The following is a 17,505-nucleotide window of genomic DNA, read 5'->3' as shown; positions in this document are numbered from 1 at the left end:
TTCAACCTTTGTGGTAGAGTTAGAAAACAATAATTTGCTTATTGTTATCAACCAAATTAATGGTTGTCCACTTTGCATTAGTGGATGATCCTATATCTTTTTTAGTGGGCAACTTACCCATTAATGTTTTGTTTTCTTCCATTTACATATGGCTATAAATAGCCTTCTTCAATGTAAAGATGATAGAAAGATACTACATAAACATAGTAAAATTTATCTTTTGTTCTCCTTTCTTATCTTTTACTCTTGCTTCCTTGTTTTGTTGTATTTCATAACATGTTATCAGCACGAGGCTCCGGCTATTGTTTCAAGGTAACAAAAAATGGTAAGAGTTTTATTTAATTTTCTTTTCAGAAAATGGCAAATATTTCCAAACTTAAATTCGTTGCTTTGGACATTTCTGGAAAAGACTACTCCTCATGGGCACTAGATGCCGAAATTCATCTTGAATCGATGGATCTGGCAGACACCATCAAAGATGATAACCAGGCATCTAGTCAAGACAGTGCAAAAGCTATGATTTTCCTCCGCCACCATCTTGACGAGGGTCTTAAATTACAATATCTTACATTAAAAGATCCCCTGAAATTGAGGAAAAATTTAAAGGAAAAATATGACCACCTGAAGTTGGTCATGCTTCCACAAGCACGTCATGACTGGTTGAATCTGAGACTAATGGACTTTAAAAATATAACTGAATATAATTCTGCTTTATTTAGAATTATAGCTCAGTTAACTTTATGCATAAATAAAAAGATAAAAAGAAAAGCCATTCCATTTCGTCAAAAGACCCACACCCAAGTTCCATAGCTTTTGGTTCGCAGATGATATATACATGGGTTCACGGTGTATTGCCACTAGAAATCAAGCCCTTGGCATTGGACTTGTAAATCGATTCATAACCTTTCGGGCACAACCAATCTCTATTCGAACTCCCTTTACTTGTAGGAGTACATCTTGGATTTGTCGATTATGTTATGGCCGTAGTCCTACTCATGGTGATCCAATTCTAATAGACTTATTGGAGGGTCCCATTGGCGTGCATCCAGTAGGAATTGAACCTATGAATTCGCCAATGTGTTCTGTTTTCCTTAATTTTTCCTAAATCCCCGTTCGATTCACTGGTCAAACTTGGATAAAAAATAGGCTTATTTCAAAGGAGACTAGTAATAATTCAAACTTGAAAAGGATCTTCCTTATTCTTGAAGAATGAGGGGCAAAGGGATGAAATCACGGAACAAGATAAACTTGAAAAAATATACTCCATATTTTCACCCGCGAATATGCTCCTGCAGCAGCAATATCGCGAAAAAGGCTTTACAAAATATTCTAAATTATTATCTCACTTACTTATTGCTGAACGTCATAATGAATTATTAATGAAAAATCATGATAGTCGGCCCGTTGGTTCTTTGCCGCTCCCTGAAGTGAATCAGGCAAATTATAACCAACGAGAAAGAGGTCATGGCCCCAGTCGTGGTCGTGGTCATGGGCGACAAAGAAATTATAATCATGATGCTCGGCTGGCACCGAGAAATGATCAGCAATATAAAAGGCAGGGTAAAAAGCCAGAAGCTTTGCCCAAGAAAAATTCAGAAAGTGTATGCCATAGATGTGGAGGTGTGGGGCACTGGTCGCGGACTTGCCGGTCGTCAAAACGCTTGGTTCAGCTATATCAGGCATCGTTAAAGAGGGCAAAAAATAATCCAGAGACAAATTTTATCTCTGAGGACAATATTGAGCCCATGCATCTGGATGTAGCTGATTTTTTTAATTTTCCAGAAGTAAATATGAATGTTGATAAGCCCAATGATATTTAAATAATTCTCTTTGTTGTTGTCTGTATTAAATATTATGTTTGTATTTTTCTAGATCCATGTAAGGAAATAAAATTTTGTATAATAAATCATGTATTAATTATAATATTTACTTTCTTTCCTTTTTGAAGAAAATATGGAAATGCCTCAAATTTTATTTGGATCAATGATCAATCAAGAAGATATTTGTGTAATTGATAGTGGAACAACTCATGCTATTTTTAAAGACGAGAAATATTTTTCCAACTTGCTTAGAAGAAAAGCTAATGTTATTACGATATCTGGCAATTCCAAAATGATTGAAGGCTCCGGAAGAGCTACTATAATTCTGCCTAAGGGGACAAAAATTGTTATAGAAGATGCATTATTTTTTTCTAAATCTCCAAGAAACTTGTTAAGTTTTAAAGATATCCGCAAAAATGGATATCATGTTGAGACACTAAATGAAATGAATATTGAATATCTTGCTATAACTAAGAGTGTCTCAGGCCAGAAATATATTTTGGAAAAATTACCAACTCTGTCATCTGGCCTATATTATGCAAAAATTAGTGCAATTGAAGCACATATGATCGTAAACCAGAAGTTTACTGATCCAAATACATTTGTGCTATGGCACGATCGAATAGGTCATCCTGGATCAATAATGATGAGACGAATTCTTAAAAATTCAACTGGACATCCGTTAAAGAACCAGAAGATTCTTACGAATGATGAATTTTCATGTGCTGCTTTTTATTAGGGCAAATTAATTGCCAGACCATCGATCCTGAAGGTTGGCATCGAATCTCCTAGTTTTTTAGAGCGTATACATGAAGATATATGTGGACCTATTCATCCACCTAGTAGATTGTTTAGATATTTTATGGTACTAATAGATGCATCATCTAGATGGTCTCATGTGTGCTTGTTATCATCTCGCAACCTGGCGTTTGCGAAGTTGATAGCACAAATAATAAGATTAAGAGCGCAATTCCCAGATTATCCAATTAAAGCCATTCGCCTTGATAATGCTGAAGAATTTACATCCCAAGCATTTAATGATTATTGCTTATCAATTGGGATAAAAATTGAATATCCTGTTGCTCATATTCATACTCAAAATGGCCTTGCAGAGTCATTTATAAAACGCCTACAATTAATAGCAAGACCTCTACTAATGAAAATAAAATTGCCAATTACTGTTTGTGGTCATGCTATCTTACATGCAGCAGCACTTGTACGTCTCAGACCGACATATTATAATAAATACTCTCCGTCGCAATTAGTATTTGGTCATGAACCAAATATAGCCCATTTAAGAATTTTTGATTGTGTCGTATACGTGCCTGTAGCACCACCACAACGTACAAAAATGGGCCCTCAACGAAGGTTGGGCATATATGTTGGGTTTGACTCACCCTCTATAATTCAATACCTTGAACCATTGACTGGAGACTTATTCACTGCTCGATTTGCAGATTGTCGGTTTGATGAAATAATTTTCCCGCCATTAGGGGGAGAGAAAAAGGAACCCGAAAAAGACAAAGAAATTGCGTGGAAAGTTTCATCACTATCTCACTTTGATCCATGCACCCGCACATGTGAGAAAGAGGTCCAGAAGATCATCCACTTACAGAGAATAGCAAATCAAATGTGAGATGCATTTACTGATTTAAAATGGATAAATAAGTCACATATCCCTACAGTGAATGTGCATATCCGGATTGATGTCCCAAAAGGACCATCTACTAGTATCATAGCTTCTGAATCCCAAACATGCCTGAAGCATATTAGACCATTGAGTTCAAATGATAAAAATCCTAAAAAGAGAAGTGTGAGAAATAATAAAGATGATACTATAAAATAACCTCCTGAAGAAGCTCAAGATTTGAGTAATCCTGATATTCCTGAAGAAATCAGTGAACCCGAGACTCAAGTAAATGAAGAACTTTCAATAAATTCTTTCGGTGATAAGATAAATTTAGATCGATCTAAAATCACGGTTGATAATGTTTTTGCATATAATATTGCACTTAACCTCATGTAAGATAGTGAAAGTCTTGAGCCTAAATCCGTCGAAGAATGTCGACGTAGATGTAATTGGCCAGAATGGCAAAAAGCAATTCAATCAGAATTAGACTCACTTGCTAAACGTGAGGTTTTTGGACCTGTAGTCCAAACCCCTGAAGGTGTAAAACCAGTTGGTTATAAATGGATTTTTGTTAGAAAACAAAATGAGAGAAATGAAATTGTAAGATATAAGGCACGCCTTGTTGCACAAAGATTCTCTCAAAGACCCGGAGTCAACTATGAAGAAACATATTCACCTATTATGGATGGAATAACATTTCGATATCTCATCAGTCTAGCTGTACGTAAAAATCTTGAAATACATCTAATGGATGTAGTTACAGCTTACCTTTATGGTTCACTTGATAATGAAATTTACATGAAAATCCCAGAAGGATTAAAATTGCCTGAAGCATATAAAAAATCTCAGGAGATGTACTCAATAAAACTGCAAAGATCATTATATGGTCTGAAACAATCGACGTATGTGGTATAATCGCCTTAGTGAGTACTTAATAAATAAAGGTTATATAAATGATGTCATTTGTCCATGTGTTTTTATTAAGAAAATGGAATCAGAATTTGTTATACTCGCCGTTTATGTTGATGATATAAATCTCATTGGAACCCCTGAAGAGGTCCAAAAGGCAATTGAATATCTAAAGAAAGAATTTGAAATGAAAAACCTTGGAAAGACAAAACTTTGTCTAGGTCTGCAAATTGAACATTTAGCAGACGGGGTTTTTGTCCATCAATCTGCCTACACTGAGAAAATCTTAAAAAGATTTTACATGGACAAAGCACATCCATTAAGTACTCCAATGATTGTTCGATCACTTGAAGTGGAAAAAGATCAATTTCGACCTCCAGAAGAGGATGGAGAAATTCTTAGTCCTGAAGTACAATATCTCAGTGTTATTGGTGCACTTATGTATCTTGCTAACACAACTAGACCTGATATAACATTTTCTGTAAATTTGCTGGCAAGGTATAGTTCATCCCCAACGCGAAGACATTGGAACAGTATCAAGCATATTTTGCGATACCTAAAGGGTACTGTTGATATGGGTTTGTTTTATACTAACAAAGATAGTGCAGACCTTATTGGTTATGCAGATGCAGGTTATTTATCAGACCACACAAAGCTCGATCTCAAACAGGCTATCTATTTACACACGGAGGGACTGCTATATCATGGCGATCCACAAAGCAGTCAATTATTGCTACTTCTTCAAATCATGCTGAATTAATAGCAATTCATGAAGCAAGTAGAGAATGTGTATGGTTGATATCGATGATACAGTTTATCAAAGAAAGATGTGGCCTGAAAAGTGATGTCAAAGTACCCACAGTTATATTCGAAGATAATATCGCGTGCATAGCTTAATTGAAAGGTGGCTTCATAAAAGGAGACAGAACGAAACATATTTCACCAAAATTATTTTTCACACACGATCTTCAGAAGAATGGTGAAATTGATGTATAACAAGTTCGTTCAAGTGATAATCTTGAAGATTTATTCACAAAGGCATTACCAACCTCAACTTTTGAAAAACTAAGATATAAGGTTGGAATGCGTTGTTTCCAAAATATCAAATGAAGTTTTCATTAGGGGGAGTAAAATACGCGCTGCACTCTTTTTCCCTTAACCAAGGTTTTGTCCCACTGAGTTTTCTTAATAGGGTTTTTAATGAGGCAGCATTCATGGCGTATTACCAGATGTGTGTACACTTTTTCCTTCACTAGGCTTTTTCCCACTGGGTTTTTCCTAGTAAGGTTTTAACGAGGCACAACATATATGAATATTGAAAATAACTATGTATATTATCTCTTATAAAATTGTTAAGGAGACATATTATATATGGACATCCAAGGGGGAGTGTTATCAACCAAATTAATGGTTGTCCACTTTGCATTAGTGGATGATCCTATATCTTTTTTAGGGGGCAACTTACCCATTAATGTTTTGTTTTCTTCCATTTACATATGGCTATAAATAGCCTTCTTCAATATAAATATGATAGAAAGATACTACATATACATAGTAAAATTTATCTTTTGTTCTCCTTTCTTATCTTTTACTCTTGCTTCCTTGTTTTGTTGTATTTCATAACACTTATCTCATTTTCAGCGAATAGTATCAATTTTTCTCACCCGCATCAAAAAGTTTGTAACTATAGCAGGATGTATTATTTTTTAAAAAAAATTAAAAACAAGCCACAAATTAAATTCTTATATCAAGTAAATATAGGCAATTTGCTTGTACTAGCTAAGTACTTCTACCGCATACACTATATCAGTTCAAGTAAAATGAGTCACATATCTTTAATTTTTTATTAGGCTAGCGGGCTTTTTTTTATTTGCCACACTATTTTCATACAATTGAATGAAGAGGAATTGCAAGACTTATACAATCAACAAAATTATATTTCACAATTTTTCAACATAATGTGATCTAACGACCGGAGCCGTCGTGAATCATGATTAAAAAGAAATTCGCATGAATTTGGCTCGACTGGGTCCCACCACTCTGCCAGAGCAGAATGGTCCTGCTGGGAAGGCGCCGTCAGGGCATAAATAAGGCCTCCAGAGTGGGAAGTCATGAGACAGAACTTAAGTCGCGAATTTTTTTATTTTCCCCACTTCTCCCAAGTAGAGATTAGGGGCGAGGGTTTCTGCAAAACCCTCCAAAAAGCCTGCTCTTGAATGAAGAAAAGGAGGGAAGGGAATCTCAGCTTTTGAAAGGCTTCAACCCGTGGAATTCAATCTGGTCTTGCTCGTGGAACATCTGGAACCAATGATTTCAGCAATGTTATCTCTCCGCGAATGCTTGGCATCCAGGTAGGTTAGTCTTCTCTTTTTTGAGTAGTAAACCTATACCTACTGTGTAATATAGAAGAAAAATTAATGAGAATTCATATACTAAGTTATGGATCATGGGTTAGGGCAGAGATCCGATTGTGATAAGGTCAAATTCGAATGTGACCTGGGTAAAAATGTGTTGCAGTGAATTGAAAAGTTATTGATTGTGATGCTTTTGTGTGCAACTGGTTAATCTATATTAGGCATAAAATCTCGTTCAGAAAAGTAAAACTAGTAAATTTTGAAGTCAGACCTGTAAGGTTGGGTAGTGTGGACGTTGACTGTTTTCGAAATTATCTTAAATGTGCAATTGAGTTACTTATGATATGCTTAAACGTGTACAAATAAGAGTAACAGGTTAGTTATTATATAAATGAGCACTTTCTGGCCTATTTTTGTGATGAGCTTGTTCTTGATGATATAAATGTTGTGAATACTGAATGTAATTGTGAATGTGATATATTTGAATCGGGTGTCACGTTCCGACACATATATGAATCGGGTATCATGTTTTGACATGTATTTGGATCGGATGTCACGTTACGATATATTCTTGGATAGTGTGTCACGTTCTGACACAAATATGACTGAATTGGGTCCCCTGAGAAGGCCAAGTATGTGTGTGTAGATGATCCCATGAGAGGACCTGATGATATATGTATTTTCATGTAATAATAAGGTTAGTAGTACATGATCCATAGACTAAGAACTATAAATGAACTCTTGAGTTGAGGTGTGATAGATATAGAGAATTATGATCATCAATACACCTATTGGTGGGTAAGAGGATGAGCCCTGTTAGGTATGGATGTGATCTATATGGTATAATCATAGTCTATATTTATACACTTAGAAGTTGAGGTTTCTAGTTGCTAGAGAGTATTACCATTATGATTTCCTTGAATAACTGAGGTAGGGATAGTGCCTATCTAGAACTCAAGTGAGTTGGAGAGTGTGGTTGTGAGACGGATATGCTTTATGTTGTGAGACAATTAGACCAACTAGTGAGGATTGGGCGAAATCATTGAACGGTTAAGGTTGCTAGGTGGGGACTATTGGGGTAATGAAATAATATTAAGATGGGTCCCTAACCCACAGGTTTTAAGTTGTGACTAAGGTGATAGTGGAACCGTGTTGTTTAGGATGGTGAATACCCTAAGGGAGAGAATAAAGAGTACACTTATTGAGCTGGGGTGACTAAATTGAGGAAGTTTAAGGATTATGATATCTCTTATTTCTCTATTCATATATTATGCGGTGGGTATCAGATTGAACGATGATGACTACCATACGTGTTGTTTGTACTGATACTATTTTTGCTATGCCACTTAGCATAGTCTGGTTGCAGGGTCAGTTATGTCTCTTAGGTGAAAACGAAGGCGATCCTCCAGTAACTTCTATTTTTCCCTTATCTTGGTGGAAGGTAGTCTATTGGTCTTTTATTATATTTCTACTCTTAGTAGCTCTTATATCTATTTAGACTAATATCCTTGGAGGATTTTGTATAATTCTATAAGTTGGTCTTTAATATAGTTTTCTTTAGAAATTTTTGTTTAATTATTCAAGTTTGTTTTACATTTCGCAACTGTTCTTATATAAGGGGTTAAGGGTTCTCCTGCACAGGTAATAAAATGGGTTCCCGCACGACCCGATAAATTGGATAGTGACATATGACTTGTCAAGAAATATTCCATCACATATTTTTATGATATTTTCATTCTACAAATGAAATTTATATTAACTAGTGTTTCATTTACATGTCAATGATGGTGTCATTTTTTGACATGCTAATGCCTATGTCGATCCGAACTAGAAATAGAGTCAAGATTTAAAGTTTATGAATTCAAAATTATTATCTATTTAAATTATTAATTTTTATATGAATAATTTATAGGGATAATTTAGACACCTCCCTCCAGGTTTTATTTTATAACACTCACCTCCCATGTGATTTACGATATTATGTCTACCTTTCTTATTTTAATTTTTTTATAATCATTCTTTAAATCTATTTCAAATAAATATAAATTGATAATAATTCGACAAACTTTCCCTTCTTCATATTAATTTCTTCATACTAATGCATATTCCACATAATTTATTGAACACTATTTTTAACGAGTAATGAGCAAATATCATAATCATTATTCCATTCGACCATTAATACCTTTCCAAAATACATTTATTGCATAGCACACTCAGAAACATCCTACAACAAAACAAATTAAACCATAATTCCTAGAAAAAGGCAAAACCTTCCCAGGAACATATATTGGTACTCTTTTGCAAAAGAGTTTATTTGGATGCATCAAACAGGAAATAAAATAGGAGATTGACTAGTACTTGGTCTTATTTTTCTTGATAATTTTTATTTTATTGAGTAGATTGCTACACAAATCATTCCATATTAGCAGAGTTTAGGAAAAATTACACCAAAAAAATGTAATTTAGATAGCCTACTCTGATTTAAGTTCACGAGAACCAGAAATCCCCACCATTTTATTTATACCATCCATCAGCTTCTCAAGGTACAAATCATTAGGCTTAATCTCATCAAACTCATCAGGCATTTTGTCCCAATCTAGGGTTGGCTCCCACTCTGCCTCTTTGATTACCTCCTTGATTTTATTGAACACAATCTCACTTCCTTCTTTTGTTAAATGCATTCCATCCCTACACAAACAAAATTCAAAAACCCCATCATTTATTCCTAAATTCTTTGTACTTCTTTTCATTTCATTAGATTAATTCAATATTTTAGAATTATAATTCAAAGATTCAAAAATTATGTATACAAAAGGTATTATAAGTTGACATTCTTCTCGTATTAATAACGTAAAATCAAAATTATAGTAATTTAATTGTTAAAAAGTAAAACATGACAAGTATTTTGCGATGGAGAGACAGAAACACTTATACACAAAATCATATCACTTATTAAGACCTGAAGATCTTGCCCATGTATTTTTTTACAGGTAATGTTGCATCCTTCATTTGGAAATATTTTTCTAACATTTTTGGTATTGCATGTAATTGTGGATCTATGTTTGATGTTATCTCCTCTTGGTGGAATCATGTACCATGTAATTCTCTCGATGCTTTGACGGTGAAGATCTGTAACCCCTCAAATATTTCTACGTCAAGACTCGAACCATTCTTCGTGTGCGTATAGGCTTGAACTCGAAGACTTCAAATTGTATATATGAGTTAGAATTAATTCCTAAGTATTTGAAGTGTATTAGAGGTGTTTTAGGGTCATAAGGGATCTCTAACACCAAGCCGAGTCCAAAGAATTTCTACCGATTAAGTTTTCCGATGAGTCCGTATAAGGTTCAACTTTAAATGACTATATATCCTAAATTATAATGAATTGGTTGTACCATAACCTATCAAATTAAATGTCTTTGAGTCTTCTTTCCAACGCCACCAAATTTGCCTCATTTGGAGTTTGGAGTAAAAAGTTATGACCATTTTATTGAAGACGCTCTATCCTGGTAGAAGTCCGCGATGGATCCGCGACGCAGAGAGGACACAGACTCCACTGCCTAAGACGAATGACGCCCCCTTTATTTTTTTAGGGTATTTTTATCCTATAACCCTTTGGGGGAGTTATTCTAATATCCCTAAACTTGTAGAAAACAGTTTTCCTCATTAAAAACCCTCTCATTCACTTTTAAACATCAACGCTCAAGAATTTTCAAGGAAGCATCAAGTTAGGGTTCTTTTTCAAGATTCTTCAACAAGGTAATTCCTTTATAGATTTCAATCTTTCCAAAACAAACTTCTTCATTTATTCATGAATCACTAAGAGAAATCTTAAATTCTAACCATAGGGTTTTCAAGAAAACAAATCCAAGAATTTCAAGAAAGGGTCTCTTGATTTTTCTTCTTCAAGTTAAGATTTTTCATCAAGATTTATGGAGATTTTAAGGTATGTAAAGCTAACTTAAAATATGGATTGAGTTCTTCCATATGCCCCATAGATGTGTTGGATAGAAATTGTGGAAGACTTGAACCCTCCATAAACATTTTCTTGAATTTTCCTAAAACCCTAGAATATCTTTACATACTATTAATTGATTGATGATCTTCATGACTTGAATTCTTGAACAAATTACTTTTCATATGATATTTCATAAACTATAGTCATATATTTATTGATTGTAAATGATTATGTATATGTATTGATGAAAAGCATGAATTGAGATAGCTAAGAATGTGAATGGCATAAAATAGGAACATAACTTATTCTTTTCATACAAGTATATCTAACTACTCTTGAAAGATGTGATTGGGACGAATTGGATAGTATGATTTGTTGAAAGGTTTTATTGTGATAAAATTGATAAATTGATAAGGGTCCACATGAGACTTGTCGATATGATTAGATTAAACTGATTTGGTAGAGTTTTATGAGCATTGAGTCTTGGGAGGAGTATCGAGCACCGAATTGGGTAAGAGTAAGTAATAACTCAAACTCAATAACTACATCGCCAAACGTAGGAGAGGATTAGACCGTTAAAATTGGATGCTTCCCAAATTACTGTCCTGACATGATAGGACTTGATTGATTGTGGATCCATGATTGTTGATTCGTTCCTACCCTGGCAAAGTATGAACGGACGTGGCAACAATGTCGGCTTGTTGTACTATCACTAGCTCATAAGTGATACTTGTCAGATAAGAGAAACTCTCATATAAGTCTTGATAGTAGTTTGAGTCAGATTGGAATGGATTGGATTGGGTAGTATATGATTAGTCTTGTCTAAATCATATTCTTGTTTAAACCTAGGACATCTTGATTTAGTTGTTCCTTCTTTGGAGTTGAGATACTGAGTTGATTTGATCCTACCCTGATGCATGTTTTATTCTGCCATTTTACATACCCGTACATTTCACGTACTGACGTCATTTGGCCTGCATGGTTTTATGATGTAGACACAGGTATTAGAGATCATCAACAGGCGCACCGTTGAAGATCTATTCACTTCCAGCTAGTTGGTGAGTCCTTTTTGTTTCCGAAAGATATCACATTTATCTTTTCAACTTTGAGTTTGTTTTCCTTTATTTTGATTTGTGGTAGTCATGAACTTGTCATTGGCACCTCTTAAATTGTTGATAGAGGCTTCATAGACTAGAGAGTGGATGATGTTGATTTGTTCGTTTTAACTAGTTTCATTCTTACTAGTTGTTAAATTAGATATGTGGTTGGCCTTTGGCCTTATTTATGAATAGAATCCTTGTGAGTTGAGTCTTCCGCTGATAGAATGTGACTGAATGAGAGTGTGATTGGACCAAGTGGTTTGCTTGAAGTCCAACAATGGTTTTTGAGTACCGGCCACGTCTAAGGTACCCTCTCGGAGCGTGACAAGATCTCCCCTATTGTTGTCATTTGGGAGTTGTGGAACATTAGGGGTAGCTGCAAATATGGGAACAAGAAATTGCTGATGGCATGGGTAAAAGAGGTTTTTAAAATGTATAATTTTTAGAAATCACGTAAGGAGCAAATTACATTTTTTTCCTATCATTTATCAATTTACAAAAATTCTTTTAAATTTGTTCCATCCGGATACATAAATATTGATACATTACAAAAGTTGTGTGTTGAGCTTAAAAAGGAAATAAAAGGTAAAATTAAATGTTAGTTTCATAAATCACGCAAAACAAATTGATATCAATTCACTCAAAATTTTAGAAACTTCAAACAATTCAAATTTCAAATTTTCTTCTCCCCAATCTATCCCTAATCATAATAATTTTTCTTCTTCTTCATCATCAATTTTTTTCTTTCTAGTCATCAAATGTCAATTTTTAATTTATTTTTTTTTAGCTTTTTCATCTATAAATTTTTGATACAAACGGATGATGCTCTATCTTTGAGTATTGTGATTACCCAAATTAGTTGAAGAATGATGCATCTTCGACTTCACAAATTGACTGCGGAAAAAATGCCCCAAAAAGGAGGTGAAAAGGATGAGTTGCTAGTAGCTCCGGTAAGGGCTTTGAGCCGAGATCCATGGATGACGCCATTGTTGAAAGTAAAAAAATTCTACGGGAGTTGATTCAGAGCAAAGAAGAAAGTGTAGAAGAATTTCGTCATCCCTTTTTTTTTATTTCAACAAATTAGATTGTTGATTTTTTTTTGGTTGTTGTTCATCTTTTTGTGATATATATGTGTAGATTTTTAATGTATTTAGTTGTTTTTCTTTCTTAAATTAATGTATAATGCCTTTGTTTCAATATTATGATACATTACATTTTTATCATGCACAATGTATTGTGTTCAAATATTAGTTTTGATACCTTAATTTATTAAAATACAAATTAGTATGTACATAACTAGTACAAATTTCGTTATTTTTTACTATCAGATACATACACCCAAACTTATTCAAGTAGAAGGTTATATATTTATAGACATTATCAAATATAATTGTTGATATATAAACACTAATATTTTTATAACAATATCAGTTTGTATCATATTCATAGTTATGTATATGACACAAAATTGATACATACACCCAAACTTATTCAAGTAGAAGGTTATATATTTGTAGACATTATCAAATATAATTGTTGATATATAAACACTAATGTTTTATAACAATATCAGTTTGTATCATATTCATAGTTATGTATATGACACAACATTGATAGAGCAATTGGTTAATTTCCTCTTTTTTTTTGATTTTTTGTTGTTAATCTTTTTTGATATGTATGAGTTCTGGACATGATACATAAATTTAAATTTATAATAAATGTATCGGATACATATCAACTACCAGACGGTAATGTATCTATCTCAAATGTAACATCTTATGGACAACAATTACCTATTTAATGTATCTAGTAGAAATATAGTACTTAACAATTCAAACAAGATACATAAATAGTAATGTATCATGATAAATCTATCCATCTCGTAAACATAATTCAAATGTAATGTATCATAATGTTGAAATGAAGGCATTATACATTAATTTAAGAAACAAAAAGATTAAATACATTAAAAATGTGAACCTATATGTATCACAAAAAGATAAACAACAAAAATCGACCTTTATCCATATGTATCCGCAATTTTTTAAGATGAAAAAACTAAAAATTAAAAAAATTTAAGTGATGAAAAGAGATCTACCGCTTGAATAACTTGAAATCATTAATTGGAAAGAGAAAAAATCTGAAATTTAAAAATAGATTAATGAATGTAACTGTGGAGAGATTTGTGGTGTGAAAAAAAGAAGAAAAATCATGGGTATAATATTTTAAATTTATATATCTGGAAAAAGGAATCATATGAGCAAAAAAAGGAATTTTTGATAATTTTAAAACGATAAGAAAAATAAAAAATATATAATTAAAAAAAGTGTGTAATTAAGTAATTTCTCCTTTTAAAATACCATGGTAACTCTAGCATATTATCAAGGACATAACGGGTCTTCTTCAAGGCACAAATTGGTCAATACAACATTAATGAGAAAAGATTTCAAATTTAGCCTTTATATTTAAAGCTTTGAGAAAACACGACAAAAATCCTTTTAAAAAGTACCAATAAATCTCTCTCAAAAAACTAGTCTAAACAGGTACAAAAATTATTCAGAGAATACGATATACAAAAAATAAAACATAGCTCTCACCATAAAAATAAGAAAGGCAAAAGTTGTTGGAGATCATCGTCATTTTCATCAAAGAAACATCACTGTAACGACCACTCTGATCGTTATGGTTAAGCCAATGGTGAAAGAAATTGGGCTAGAAAATTTTTTGTGGTAGTAAGTTAAAAATTTCAGGCTAGGCTAAGTTCAGACGAATTCTTAGCGAGGTGAGATCTTGGAAAAGGATTGGGTGAAATATCTAAGCGCGGGTTAGATTTTCCATTAGCTAAGTCACTAAGGAATTCATATGGCCTTTCAGAATCGAATTTGGGTGAGTAAAACTCACGATATTGAATTTGGCATGAAAAGGTTGGTATGAAACGTTAAGGGTTGCAGGTATGTTACAAAATGCGGGCTTTTGGAAAGGTTTACGAGTCTTTGATTCCATGCAGGGTGCTATAGCGGTCGTCATGCTGCTATAGTGGGATGATTGTGCAGGCGATAACTGATTTCCAAGCTCTATAGCGGGGTTTGCAGGCGCTATAGCAGGGTAGACCACTATGGCGGCAGCGCTATAGCGGGGCAGGCCGCTATAACGAGGTAAGTCAGGATTTTACACAGAAAAGTGTCAAAAACATCTTATTTTCTGCAACTTCATTGTTGGAATTGAGATCATTGACTTGACCAGACGCAATTATAAAATCCACTTATTTTGCGATAAAAGGAATATGTATAGCAAAATTTTTATTTACCAAAAGACCTCAGGACGGTCATGGAGCGCTGACCAAATATCAATAACCTTCACGTTTACTTCATGGGCCAATTTGATACCAACTTTTGAGTATATGCGAGCTCTCTCATTTGTTCTACCCATATTAGACCTGACAATTCCAAGTAGTAATATTTAATAATCACAATATGGATGAATTAATACACTTAAACAACAATTAAATTCGTTGAGTCAATAGAAAAAGAGGGTCATTAATTTGTCCAAATCCAAACGGATTTTATGGCACCTCTAGTTAATTAGTTGAAAATTAATCTTCTCGTTTATTTTTACTTGTCACATTTGGACTTGACATGTCAATTAAGTAAACAATGATTGACATAACTATTTTATGACATTGCCCCTATTAATTGATGTTTAGTATTAGGTCTTGAAAAATGATTGGAGGAATAAGTAATTAATGCTAAGGATAAAACATGGAAAAAATAATAATTGTCTTTTACTATGTTAAAAATGATAAGTAAAGTTTTATTTTTGGAATAGTGAACAAGTAAAAGTAAAAACACAAGGAACAAATAAGAAGTCAAGTTTTAATATCGAGGCTAATTACCCATAAAATTCAATAATTTGTTGCTCATTCACCGCAGGAGCGCTTAGCATAATTAGACGAGTGTTTTCTGAAAGGCCCTGCAAATTTTTGTTAGAAAAAAATAAATTACGTTGACATCCTATGAATTAGCTTAATTAAAATAAATCTTATAATTAATAATGATTTTAACTTAAAAAGTTGCATGTATACCTTGATATGAAATATAATTTTTCTCATATTTTCAACATATTCATCAAGAGGAACATTAGGGCTGTTAGGAACATCAGGATCAGTTGAATCATTTCCACCAAAATAAAGTATGACTAGAGAAGGCTGAATTTTATCATTCTGCACGTGATCAATAAACCAAATTAGAATATCACATTAAAAAAGTTGAAGAAAAATAAATATATTAATAAATTATGGAACATCGACTAGCAAATAAGGTCTAAACTATTGGGTTCAGTTCTAATGACAATATTATTTTAATTTTTTAGCTACCACCGAGGGATCTTGTAGGATGCATGTCATACATACCTCCACACGTTAGATCAGAGATCTCAGGTTGGATCGTTATAATTGAAAACCTCCGTTAGAGAACTATGTCCCTTTTTAATGGTGTGCAATTAAATAAGTTGGGTCAGTGATTTTTTGTGAATAGCAAATCACTATTAGAAATAGAGATTTTTTCAACCGTGAATCAATGAAAAATGTGTATTATAAAATATGACTTTTCATCCAATTTTCATCAAATTAACTCACTGAAAAAACACATGCGAAAAATAGATTTTCATCAAAATACAGAAAATAGTCACGGAACATTTATCTTTTCTCACTATCAATCAAAAGATCCGTTAAGATAAAATTTCGATGAAAAAATAATAATTTTTTAATAGAAATGAATAGTCAAAAGTAGAAATATATAATTTTTAGATATTCAGAACCTCAGTTGAAATCATTTCATCTAAATATTTAATCTAACAAATATGTTTGTTAATAAATATCTGACAAATTAAACATACATGCAATATTCCTAAATAAAGGTACCTGTGGGAAAACTTTGTGCAAAACTTGAAGAGCCATTCTTGAGTTCCAACCAATATATCCACGAACCGATATATCGGCCTGCAATATAATATATTTATCAATCTTATGGCATATCTAGTATTTAGCAATAGAGGTAAAAGGTTGGGGAAATGAATCTATAAAATTTAAATTTTGAATATATTTATTTTTCACACGACAATAATACCTTACGAGCATAAAGCCCAGTGAGGGTTGCTCCCCAGCCATCAAAATAATAACTTAGCTGCACTATTGATGAACCAAAGAGAACGAACAATGGACGACTTGGTCCTATCTTTATGTTATCCATCCTTTTTGTGTATGTCTTTTATCCAAGGAACAATTTTCTTTTTTTGATTCTACAAACATCTTCATAGCACTAATATATCTTCCTCCATATATGCATACCAATAATTTCTTCCTCCATATATGCATACCAATAATATAATATGTCGTGTGCACCTTAATGTGTTTGGTATTGATCGTTTACCTTGATTTAATAGATTATAATTATATATTAAAGATTATGTTCTAAAATTTTTACTTAATTATATCCTAAAGATTCGACCGCAATCATTACAAGTTTAAAATCAGATATATTGTTAATTAATTAATACAAGTTGTCATGTGTTCATTTATGATTATTATGGCATCATGAAGAGGAGCGCCTTTTGAAGAAAAATATTATTCCTGTGTTTCAATTTATTTGTCTTATCTTTTTTTTTAGTTCATTTTTTTAAAAAAATATCTTTTTTGTGACAATTCTTTCTGTCTAATTTTCCACATGATATATTT

General features: G+C 32.9%; 1 protein-coding gene across 1 annotated transcript; it reads right to left on the bottom strand.

Annotated features, from left to right (window-relative positions):
• Positions 1 to 8,788: 8,788 nt before the first annotated feature.
• On the bottom strand, positions 8,789 to 17,122 carry LOC129876930 (GDSL esterase/lipase WDL1-like). The gene is made up of 6 exons (XM_055952405.1): positions 16,898 to 17,122; positions 16,693 to 16,770; positions 15,856 to 15,993; positions 15,667 to 15,743; positions 15,082 to 15,210; positions 8,789 to 9,404 (listed from the first exon to the last, which is right to left on the bottom strand). Exons 1-6 carry the CDS (start codon positions 17,018 to 17,020, stop codon positions 9,188 to 9,190), a joined length of 762 nt encoding a protein of 253 aa, XP_055808380.1. The 5' UTR covers positions 17,021 to 17,122; the 3' UTR covers positions 8,789 to 9,187.
• Positions 17,123 to 17,505: the final 383 nt, after the last annotated feature.

This window comes from Solanum dulcamara, chromosome 12 (assembly GCF_947179165.1).
Source record: "Solanum dulcamara chromosome 12, daSolDulc1.2, whole genome shotgun sequence".
Classification (NCBI taxonomy): domain Eukaryota; kingdom Viridiplantae; phylum Streptophyta; class Magnoliopsida; order Solanales; family Solanaceae; genus Solanum; species Solanum dulcamara.
This window is presented reverse-complemented; position numbering and strand designations above follow the sequence as displayed.

Excerpts from the sequence above, each read along its gene's own strand:
- LOC129876930 (XM_055952405.1), bottom strand. The coding sequence starts at position 17,020 with ATGGATAACATAAAGATAGGACCAAGTCGTCCATTGTTCGTTCTCTTT. Across the intron at positions 15,211-15,666 it reads CAAATTATTGAATTTTATGG|GTCTAATATGGGTAGAACAA; the intron begins GTAATTAGCCTC and ends TGGAATTGTCAG. Across the intron at positions 9,405-15,081 it reads GACCGTCCTGAGGTCTTTTG|GGATGGAATGCATTTAACAA; the intron begins GTAAATAAAAAT and ends TTGTTTGTGTAG.